The sequence below is a fragment of the Rana temporaria genome, chromosome 6 (assembly GCF_905171775.1).
Source record: "Rana temporaria chromosome 6, aRanTem1.1, whole genome shotgun sequence".
Lineage (NCBI taxonomy): Eukaryota > Metazoa > Chordata > Amphibia > Anura > Ranidae > Rana > Rana temporaria.
The window spans coordinates 196,035,723-196,047,962 of record NC_053494.1 but is presented as its reverse complement, the minus strand read 5'-3'; the positions used below and the strand labels follow the sequence as shown (position 1 = coordinate 196,047,962).

At 40.8% G+C, this 12,240-nt stretch overlaps 1 protein-coding gene across 1 annotated transcript in view; it reads right to left on the bottom strand.

Annotated features, from left to right (window-relative positions):
* Positions 1 to 12,240, bottom strand: part of LRP1B (LDL receptor related protein 1B) — a 1,757,966-nt gene that overhangs the window by 87,902 nt on the left and 1,657,824 nt on the right. The window contains exons 77-79 of the mRNA XM_040358043.1: positions 11,655 to 11,896; positions 9,049 to 9,272; positions 5,960 to 6,066 (exon numbers count right to left, since the gene is read on the bottom strand). Of these exons, the coding sequence (XP_040213977.1) occupies positions 5,960 to 6,066; positions 9,049 to 9,272; positions 11,655 to 11,896 (573 nt within the window). The remainder of the gene's footprint in view (positions 1 to 5,959; positions 6,067 to 9,048; positions 9,273 to 11,654; positions 11,897 to 12,240) is intronic.

Below are 12,240 nucleotides of genomic sequence, written 5' to 3'. Positions count from 1 at the left end.
CAAGCATCCCTAAAATGACCCCTTTTTGGAAAGTAGACACACCAAGGTGATCTCATATATATGTAATTTTTTTTTATGAAACATGCTGGTATTGCGGTTAAAACATTAGGCTTGGCTATGGTGCATCAGATACAGTGCATTGTTAACCATTTGACCTCCGTGAGACTTTAACCCCAAAAAAACGCCTTACCCTTTCACACTGAGGCACTGCAAAAACGCCCTAAAACGTTAGGGTCTTAGCAGTGCTTTACCAGCACATTGGGATTGCAGATGAGGCTTCGCTCAAATAACGCTCGAATTACGCTCGAATAACGCTCGAATAACGCTCGAAGAACACGCCAGTGTGAAAGGGGCCTAAGGTGGTACCTTCTGACACTAGCTGTGGCTGAGGTCAAGCAGTAGACTGTGCAGCAGGTGTCAAACTTCAGTTGACCTCTGAAGCCCTGTACACACGATTGGTTTGTCTGAAAACAGTCAATCGGTCCGTTTTCATCATCGGATGAACCGATCGTGTGTGGGCCTCATCGTATTTTTTCCCATCTGTGAAAAAAAATAGAACCTGTTTTAAATTTTTCCTATGGTTAAAAAAACAATAGAAAAAAACGATCGTCTGTGTGGAAGTCCATCAGTCAAAAATCCACGCATGCTCAGAATCAAGTCGGCACATGCTCGGAAGCATTGAACTTCATTTTTCTCAGCACGTCGTTGTGTTTTACGTCACCGCGTTGGACACGATCAGATTTTTAACCGATGGTGTGTAGGCAAGACTGATGAAAGTCAGCTTCATCGGATATCCGATGAAAAAATCCATCGGATTAGATTCCATCAGATATCCGATCGTGTGTACAGGGCTTAACATTTAGGCTGAAGAGTCAGGCCTCGTACACACGACCAAGTTTCTCGGCAAAAACCAGCAAGAAACTTGCTGGGAGATATTTTTTTGCCGAGGAAACCGGTCGTGTGTACATTTTCGTTGAGGAAACTGTCGAGAAACTCGACGAGCCAAAAAGAGAGCAAGTTCTCTATATCCTTGACGGGAATGGAGAAAATTGGCTTGTCGAGTTCCTCAACAGCCTAACAAGGAACTCGACGAGGAAAACTATGTGTTTCACCCGTCGAGTTTCTCGGTCGTGTGTACGAGGCTTCATACTCAGACAACATTTGTAAATCTAACCAAAGAAGCATTTATAAAACTTTCATAAGCAAGCCTACCCGGTTTTCAGTAATTTAAGATTGACTATTTCAAATATTGCGGAAGTCGAATATCATAAATCCATGTAAATGAAGGCCTTAACTTATTTAAAAAAGGGAACAGACTCCCTATTAACAAAATCAACCTGCCAAAGTAAATGTCTTTCATTCTTTGACAGATGTGACAGCTCTAGTATTTTCAATATGTGAATTGTGGAGCTCGGCATCCATCAGCTGTCACCACAGGACACCAATAACCTTAAACCAATGGCAGCTAGAAAAGACGATTGTAACTCCATAACCTTCACTTGATTTCGACAGACAGGTGATTATCCGCGCCGTCAGCGATGGACTCATTTGCACCACAGGAGTCCGAAACCCAACAACTATGACAAGCTATGAAAAAATGATTCCATTTACCAAAGTCCAAAGTTCAGACAACCTGTTGAAGAAATTGGCCTTTTGTGGCAGAACTATTGAATCTCTCCAAATGACAACATGCAGATCAGTCAGTAAAACAGCCATTTTCAGAAATTCTGGATGCTGGGTCCGGGGTTCAACTCAACGTTCATACTTTTACACTAGACATGCACAACAGTATCAAAGCTGTACTCTGATCTATGAAAAATTATACTAATATCTAAAGACAGAGCTGTTTATGAATATGAACTCATAATAGCTTTCTGAAGGTGCAACAGCTGCTAATATGCACATTTGCCTTGAAAATCATTGGCGGTGAACATGTTGTGTGTCTGTTCCCCACTCCCACCTTTGCATTAGCTTGACTGGCATATGAGCAGTTCTATTGGTTCAGAGAGCATTTTTTTCTAAGCTCAGGTACTTGAGCTCAATGATTTTCAGGCAATCTCTGCATTTTTATGCATGTAAACAAGTATATTTCAGTAGTTTACATGTATATTGAATCTTTGGGTGGTTTTATGGCCATCCTCTGTCACTCTGCTCCCTCCTCCTATCAGTATTCTCCTTACACTGCAGCACAACCAATTGGTAGACATGTGCACACTGAAATATTTTGTTTCGGAATTTCGTTTTCGTCCGAAAAATACATTTATTTAGTTCCTCCCGAAATTCATTTTTATTTATTTTGTTTCGTTAAAAAATGCATCCAAATTAATTAAGGTTGAATCTGTCATTAAAGGCTTATGGTGTCTGTCGAATGTTCTAAGAAGATTCGATGGAGCAGCTGAACTGTACGACGCCGCAATCCTACATTTCCGGTCAAATGTTCCGCCTACAAGCTATAGAAGAATTCTAATGTTGTATGACACTAGTAATAATTATATTTATAAATTATTATTACTAGTCAACCAACATTCAAATTATTCTACAGCCTATGGGCCGAGCATTTGAAAGGAAATGTACAATTGCGGCGTCGTACAGTTTAGCTGCTCCGTCAAATCTTCTTAGAAATTTTACCAGACACCATAAGCCTTCAATGACAAATTTGACGTTTGTATGTTTTTTGCTGCTTCATCGAATCTTCGTCATTCATGTCGAATGGTCTACCCCAACACTGTCTCTATAATGTCGAATCTTTCCTCTCTATGAAGAATAATCTTGGACTAATAGAGTTAGGTTAGGCACATTCAACCGCAGGTTCGATAGACACAGATTGCTATTGTCAGCATCATGTCAAATCTCCTATCTATATCGAACTTTTGTAGTAATGGAAACAAAAAAAAAGCATTTTTTTATGTTGGTTCTTTCGGATTCTGTTTGTTTGTTTTCGTTTGTTAAAACGATAACGAAAATACCCGAAATTCGGATGAAAACTAATGCACATGTCTACCAATTGGTTCAATGTGCTGCTTTTCCTCCTCCTTCCCCCTTGTCTGAGCTCTGCTATACACAGACTGGCTGATAGCAAGTCAAATCTAATAGAGTGTATGGGGACTTGCATTGAAACAAATAATAAATAAATGAATATGTAAATAAACTAGAAAAGGTAAAATTTCTGGGGAAATTGTGAAGTGTTCTTGCCTCCACCAGTAGTCTACAACTGGAGTGGGCGGAGTAACTGTGTGGTTGGAGTGGCTAGAGTAACTGTGGAAACTGTGTAAATCCATAAGAAAAAGTTGAAGAAGTATAGTATGAATAGTTGGACAAGTAGGTATGGTTTAATGTTTTTTTATTTAAAAAATATTTTTTTTTCTTCAAAAATGATTTTATTTTGTTTTTCATTTTTTTTTTCAAAAATGATTTTTTTTTATAAAAAATATTTGTTTCCAAAAATTTTTTTTTTTTTTTCAAAAGTTTTTTTTTTAACTACTTGCCGACTGCCCACCGTCGTTATACGTCCTCACTTTAGAGATGAATATCTCGGTAACGGCAGCAGCTGCTGCCACAATCGAGATATTTATCTCTTCTGTGGGCGGCCGTGTTAACGATAATGGCGGTCTCCGCGGCGGATTCACCGCGAGATCGCCGTTATCGGTGGCGGGAGAGGGGCCCCCCCCCTCCCGCCGCTCTCCCGCGCCCTCCGCCGCTTACCGTAGCCGTCGGTAGCGGCGGAGGAGATCGCGACCATCCGGCTGGTGAGCGGGGACGAGACTGAAGGAAAAATCTCCTTCGCCCGTCCCCATAGCTCCGCTGGGCGGAAGTGACGTCAAAACGTCAGTCCCGCCCAGCGTCTTAAAGAAACATTTTTTTTTTTTTGTCATTTGAAAAAATGACATTTCCAATTTTTTTTTTTTTTTGCATTTAAGCCCAAATATGAGATCTGAGGTCTTTTTGACCCCATATCTTATATTTAAGAGGACCTGTCATGCTTTTTTCTATTACAAGGGATGTTTACATTCCTTGTAATAGGAATAAAAGTGATAATTTTTTTTTTTTTTTCAGTGTTAAAAATTCTAAAATAAATAAAAATAAATGCGAAAAGCAAAAAAAAAATTTTTTAAAGCGCCCCGTCCCGACGAGCTCGCGCGTAGAAGCGAACGTATACGCGAGTAGCGCCGACATATGAAAACGGTATTCAAACCACACAAGTGAGGTATCGCCGCGATCGTTAGAGCGAGAGCATTAATTTTAGCCTTAGGCCTACTCTGTAACTCAAAAAATGCAACTTGTAGAATTTTTTAAACGTCGCCTATCAAGATTTTTAAGGGTAAAAGTTTGACGCCATGCCACGAGCGGGCGCAATTTTTAAGCGTGACATGTTGGGTATCATTTTACTCGGCGTAACATTATCTTTCACAATATATAAAAAAATTGGGCCAAATTTATTGTTGTCTTATTTTTTCATTTAAAAAAGTGAATTTTTTCCAAAAAAAGTGCGCTTGTAAGACCGCTGCGCAAATACGGTGTGACAAAAAGTATTGCAATGACTTCCATTTTATTCTCTAGGGTGTTAGAAAAAAAATATATAATGTTTGGGGGTTTTAAGTAATTTTCTAGCAAAAAAAAATGGTTTTGTCTCGTAAACACCGACTCTGAAAAACAGGCCCGGGGCTAAAGTGGTTAAATTTTTTTTTTTTTCAAAAATAAATGATTTTATTTTTATTTTTTCAAAAATTGTTATTATTTTTTTTTATGTTTTTTTTTTAATGATATTGTTTAGAAACTGTAAAAAATATCAAACTGAAAAGATATAGCCAGATAGCTGAAAATTTGGTGAACATTTTAAAGTTTGTTTAGCGTCTGTAGGTGAAAGTATGAAGGAGCTGAAACTTTTGGGAGCGGAAGAAGATTTTAAGGATTTGAATCATGCTCTCATTGACTTCAATGTTAAAAAAGTGTTAAAAAGCTTAATATTTTAAAGGTTATAAATAGTAGAGAATAAGTCGAAGAAGTCCCATCATTAGCTGAAAGAGCTGAACATTTTAAAAGTTGGTTTAAATAGCTGAAAGTATGCAGAAGTTACGCAGAGCCAAATAATGAGTCAATTCCCCTCAGCGTTGTGTGGGAGGAGCTACAATTCCCCTCAGAGCTGTGTGGGAGGAGCTACAATTCCCCTCAGCGTTGCCAGGAAACCAATGTTTATGCAGGCTCTAAGCACAAACCAGAGTTTTTTTCATTCTTCAAACGTCGTATTTTAAAAACTATAAATCCTACATCGAAGAGCTTTATATTGTCACACGACCCAGACCTACATTTTGATGCAAAGTATGTCTCTGAAATATTAAAATTGAAGGCACAGTCGTAGTTTAGATATTGCCCTTCAAATTTTAGGTGTCTAGACTGTAATTTGAATGGATGTGAATGGATGGCGTGAGTTGCAAACAAATGGTCATATTGTGAAAACGATCAGAACTATGGCTTAGCCGTGGACATGGTTGTGGCAGCAGGGATAGCTAAACGTTTTGATATAAGATTTGTGTAGGTCGGCTTGAAAATGAGGGAGTGGTGGCAGTTTAGAAATCATGTCCTGATTTTTCAGTCTTTGTCATCTCACACTCTAGTTTCGCCATTCATTCCTATGGGACAAATTTTGCCGCAAAAACAACGATATTTTGTGAACGATTCAGCGAAATGTTCCACAAAGTAATAGCAAACCAATCGGGAACAATCCACACGTTTCGGTATATTACTTGTCTATGTAGTGTAAAAACTGTGGGAGGAGTTAGGGTGGTAATTTTGGCTATAATAATATATATGTAAGATAACAATAAGTGATCTAGCTATGCAAGAACAATTAATTATTCATTCACGAATACAAAGCTGCATTATTTTGTTCCTTTTATAGCGGCCTGGAGTTCAGCTTTAAATGGATTACACTCCTACTAAACTTTACAAATAAATCAGATACCTGTTGGCCTCTCCAAGTTTTTTTGCACCAGTATTCTTCTTAAAGTCCCATCCATTGCTGCCTCTTCAATATGCGATTGATCTCCAATGACGGTCCAGTACATCATCCTTACATTGGCCAAAGAGAAAAAAAAGAGAAAATGTAGGCAAACAATGATTTAAACTAGTAAAAGAAAAATGTAAAATACAAAATACTAGAGATTTATAGAGCAGAATCAGACCAATAACTGCCTCTAATTGTTGTGGGATAGTTATACAGCAACATATTGCTGCCCTCATATGGAGACTCGTAGGTCCAGATTCACAGAGAACAAGGTGCACATTACGCCGCCGTAGAGCAAACACTGTACGCTACGCCAACGTAGCACGGAGAGGCAAGCATTGCATTCAGCAAGCCAGTGCTCCCAACGCTGTGCCAGCGTGGGTTTCGAAGGCGCACACCGGCGTAGGTGGAAGTGGGCGTGAACCCATGCAAATGAGGTGTGGCACCATGCAAATGATCGCCCGAGCGCCAGACAGGTACGTATCACGAACTGCGCATGCGCCGTTACATGGACGCATGCACAGCACCCCCCTGCTCCTGCTCACAACCACGCCTGGCACAACTGCCTAAGCTACGCCGGATCACTGCATATGCTGTGAACATAATGTACGCCCAGCCAGACACACGTCCAACGCACAATACGCCGGCTTGTGTTCCCTGGTGCAGACCAGTGCATGTCTGTTGCCGGGTTGCACCTCATTTATGGGGAATAACTTTACGCCGGATGTACAACTTACACACATCTCGAGTAGTATGCGCCGGGCACACGCACGTTCGTGAATCGGCATATTTCCCTCATTTGCATGTTTGAATGGCTAATCAATGGGAGCAGCACCATGCGCCCAGCCCATATGTGCGCCCACCCTACGCTGGCGTGTGCAAGCTACGTCGGTCGGGTGTAGCCTGTTTTTAGGCGCATGTTGATTTGTGGGTCTGGCTTACACAAACGCCGGCGCACATTTGCACTTACGTCGGCGTAACGTGTTATACGTCGGCGTAAGTGCTTTGTGAATCTGGGCCGTAGTATATACATAAAGGTATGTTTAATATGGTATGAACCGATACCTGAAAAGAAAATAATTATATTGCCCATAGTAATCAAAATTAGTTTTTCCTTTTATATTGTGTTTTTGAGTGTGATTTACAGTCCTAGAAGAGAATGGAGTTGTTTTCTGTTATAATGCAATTTGTTATAGTCCTCCCTATGTTCAGTGCATAGGAGATGCAAAAACTTGATACAGCTGAAGACATGCAGTGCATGAACCTCCTGTTGCTTCTTGAATATTCTCCCACCAGTCATCATATCACCAGTCAGGCAGCACTGACATGAGAAAACAGAGCCCTTCCTCTACCAAGATGGCCTCCTTCGCCCAGAGACAAAGTACGGAACACAGCATTGTAGGTATATAATGGGAAAAATACATCTCTGCTATGGTTCTGTGTCTCTAATTAGTATAGAAGGGCCCACAATGCCTCCAGTACTCAGCTGATACAGTAAAACAAAGGCATATACCTGAAACAGGGGTTGATTTACTAAAACTGGAGAGGTCAAAATCGGATGCAGCTGTGCATGAAAACCAATAGCTTCAAAATAGCTTGTTCAATTAACCACTTCAGCCCCGGAAGATTTGGCTGCTCAATGGCCAGGCTATTTTTTTGCGATATGGCACTTCGTTGCTTTAACTGACAATTGTCTGGTTATGCGACGTTGCACCCAAACAAAATTGGCGTCCCTTTTTCCCCACAAATAGAGATTTCTTTTGGTGGTATTTGATCACCTCTGAGGTTTTTATTTTTTGCGCTATACACAAAAAAAGAGCGACTCTTTTGAAAAAAACACAATATTTTGTACTTTTTGCGATAATAAATATTCCCTTTTTTTTAAAAAAAGAAGGCACATTTTTTCCTTCCTGTATTCTTCTACAAATTTTTGGTAATAAAAATCACAATAAGCATATATTGATTGATTTGCGCAAAAGTTATAGCGTCTACAAACTAGGGGATAGATTTATGGCATTTTTATTATTATTATTTTTTACTAGTAATGGCGGCAATCTGCGATTTTTATCGATACTGCGACATTATGGCGACACATCAGACACTTTTGCCACATTTATGGCACAATTGGAATTTATACAGAGATTAGTGCTATAAAAATGCACTGATTACTGTGTAAATGTCACTGGCAGGGAAGGGTTAACACAAGGGGGCGACCAAGGGGTTAACTGTGTTCCCTAGCGTGTGTTCTAACTGTGGGGGGAGGGGACTCACGATAGGAGATGACAGATCGTGGTTCCCAGCTTGTAGGAACTCCTCTCCTCACAGAACAGGGATGTGTGTGTTTACATACACACGTCCCTTCTCTGCCTCTCCTGCCTCTCGATCACTCATGGCCGATGGTCATCGTGACTGCCGGTCACGAGCATCGGCACGCGCACACGCTATACCGTTTAAAGTCACTGACGTACAGCTATCACAGTTTGCAGGATTGTGCCGACCTGCCACAGTATAATGATGGTGGCAGGTCAGCAAATGGTTAAGCTTTGACAAAAAGAAATAGAAGCTGATTGGTTTCTATGCAGAGTTGCACAATATTTTGCACTCTCCAGTTTTAGTAAAATAAACCCAACGGTGACTATAGTAGGTGTCGGCGATTTTGTGTTTCCAGCGCGCTGGAAACCGGCGATACGAGGCTGTGTTTCTCGCGCTCGCTGCCCCCACGAGATGCCGCACATCCATAGAAATCCATTGAGGGCGGCGAGCGGGAGGAGCGACATAGCTCGGCGCTCACTCCCGGCGATGGGGATCGCGGGTGTCAATCTCGCCACTAGCAGAGGCGATATTGACACAATATCGGTGGCAGGTACTGTAAGTAATGCAGAGAATTATTTAGAATAAAAACCCAAATCTTTTTATATTTGGATACAGAGAGGAAAGGTTAGAACCTGTCATATTTTGACTTCTTTGTTTCCGGTCTAACCTAACTTCCACCGTACCTGAACATACCCATTAGGATTCAACCAACATGAAGAAAAGAAGAAACATACCCTTTTTTAGGATTCACAGTGATTGCATAGGGTTCTCCTGCGATGTTGGTGAGGAGCCGTGTGCAGTTGAGTCCATTGATTTGTCCAACATTTATGGAGTATCTCAGTCTTGTCCAATGGGTGGTGTAATAGCTAAACCAGTGCATTCGGGAGTGATCCGTCCAGTAGATATTCCCTGTCACCCAATCCACAGCTACGTCTCGGGGTCTTTTGAACTCGGGACACTAGAAGAGAGACAATGTCAGGAGACAGTTTCCCTTTCATTGCAGGTAAGAATATGGCTAGCCGTTGGGTCTTTATTATTCATACAAATATTTCACAAATATTTGATACTTTTATGTAACTGTAGTCATCATAGATAAACAAACCATAGTAACATATAGTTTTAAGCGTATCTAAAGCCAAACATTTTTCTTATTTAATTTTGTATATTGTAGAACAATGGTTAAAAGTTACTTAAAACCCATGTTTTTTCGTGCTACATTATGGAGAGTTTGCTTCACATTCTGTTCAAAGTGAGGGAATGAAAGATATTCCCTGTTGCTGTTTTCAAAAATTTGGATTTAATCCAACAGTCCCCAATAGTAAAAGAAAACATCCCTGGCCTAATCAGTGCAGCAGGGGGGCTGGGCACAGAAAGAAAGATATTTAATGATTTTTTGCCATAGGAGGAATAATTCTCTGTGCAATGGTTTACAACAATATAATTAAAGTTTAACCCTTACTGTTTTATTTTATCAATCCACTAGGGCAGGCCGGAACTTTAATTGTCGGAAACCACGCAATGGAGGAGTGTGTGTGTGTGTGTGTGCTACTTTGCTATTTGACATGCCTCTGAATGTTATAGTATTCACTACTGACCCCTCCACTCTATGTGTTACCCACTCCTGACCCCGACACTCTGTACCTTACCCAATCATTACCTCTGAATTATATACAGTACCCCCTCCTGACCCATTTGCTCTGTATTTACATACTCCTAACACTCTGTATGTAACCCTCCCCTGAAACTTGAACTCATTATGTTACCCACTTTTGACCCCTGCACCTTGTACAATACTCATTTGTGATTCTGCACTCTATACGTTACCCACCCCTGACCCTTGCACTACACAAATTCACACACCTGACCCCTAAATTATGCACATTACCCACTCTAGATCCCTACACTCCATTCATTACACAATCCTGACCCCTGAACTATGTACATTATCCACTTCTATCCCTGCACACTGTACAATACATACTGATGACCCCTGCATTGTGTACATGACTTACTTCTGACCCCTGCATTCTGTAAGTTACATACTCCTAACACCTGCTCTATGTACGGTACATGCTCCAGAAAGCTGCACTCTGTGTATTGCATATTTTTGACCCCTGTGCTTTATACATAGACTCAAGGGTTAAGCCCAGTTCACTGTCTGCCACACCTAACTTTCTCACAGTGCACTGCCCCATTTTTCTCTGCTAGGCAGATGGGGGCTTGGGTGGAAGATTGGTGGTTGTCAGGCCCTGGCCCTGTCTGGTGGGGTTGGACTAGGTCAGATAGACTGAACTGGGACCCATAAATTCTAAAGACAACCCTGGGTCCAACACAGTCTCTGCTGAGTTAGAGCTATAGCTGTGCAAACAATTAGGAGCATAAGCTTTGTAACCTAACTGTGCTAGAATAAGTTGTCTCTTGCATCCAGAAGCATAGGTCAGATGCCCTATAAAAGATTCCTTGCTGCATTGCCATAGTCTGCAGTGCTCTCCATCACCTGCTCTTGCATGTAAGAAAACTGTCATAAAATAAATAATTAGGCTGCCACTGCTGACCTACTTCGATAAATGGTCACTGCTGTGCAGACATTGGAGCTTCATTACATTTTCAGAGTTTGGTTTGGTAGTGCACATCTGGAGTTCTGATAACCTGCTGCTTGCTTGCTCAGGGTCATTTGTTTTAAAAAAAAAATACAGATGCCAGGCATCCAGCATTTCCAAAGAATTGGCAAGTAGGAAAGATCAGTGATTAAGATTGAGTGGAAAATAACCTCAGATGAGGTCATGAAAGAAAGGGGTTACTATGGGCCACACTGTGGTGATCCTTATCCATTTCCATTTCCAGGCAATCCATAATGGAAGGCCACAAGTTTCAGTTATGGAAGGTGTTATTTAGGCCTAGTTTTCGGGAAACCACTGTCCATTGTCTCCTCTAGACACAACTCCACAGATCCAAGGGAACCTCTAATGGGAAGCTAGAAACCGACACTGGTGCATACAGAAAACTACCCAATTAACTAATTCCTTTTGCTAACTACAAATGCTAATATTTTAAACAATGACTTAAACAATGAATTTAGCACCTGCATGAATAGGTTTTGCATCCCCATGCAAGTTTTATTTCAATACAAAACTTTAAGCATATCAAATGCAGATCAGAAGTAGGTCAATGCAAGTAAAATGCATTTGTCAATGAATTCTGAATGATCTCAGAAGCATTAGTGCCTGATATCAAACAGGTATGATTAACACAAGCCCAATACTCATCGACAATGGCCCAAAAATAAACTTCAAGGTAAAAAATACATGCTGCAGTATTCTAAGCAGATTCTTACACTCACAATCAATCCACTCTTGGTTTCTTTGCCTGCCCTGCCATGAAAGGTGTTATAGAAAATTCCTCCGGGGTTGAACTGAGTGCTCCAAATGATCATGTTGCCCTGAAGGTAGGTGTCCATTCCAGTAATCCTAGAATTGTGCGCAATGCGGGATATTTGCTGGTATTCTACACTGTAGCCAAATGGATGTCTGAAAGCCAGGATCTCAGTGTCATTGGCCACGTAGAGAATTTGTTCCTCTGAGTCTGGAATCATAAAATATAGTAATTTCAGTTTTTACAAGAGCAATAGGAAAGGGACCTAAAAGTAGATAAATCCTAAGGAAAATGTTAGAGGAAAGTAATCTGTAAGATTAGAGTGTATATAAAAATTCAAAGTGTCTGTTTGGGCAAATCTTTTTTTTTTCTTCTATGTTTATATTCCCACTGAGGAGATCTCCTTTCACAAGCTCAACCCAAAAGGGGAAACTCCATTTGTATGACTCCTCCTCCGTCCACTCAGTGCCACATTTGGAACCTTTTGGTTGGAGGGAGACAAGGTACCTGGTTTTGACAGGTACCCGCTCCCAGTTCCAGATCAGTTTGCCACG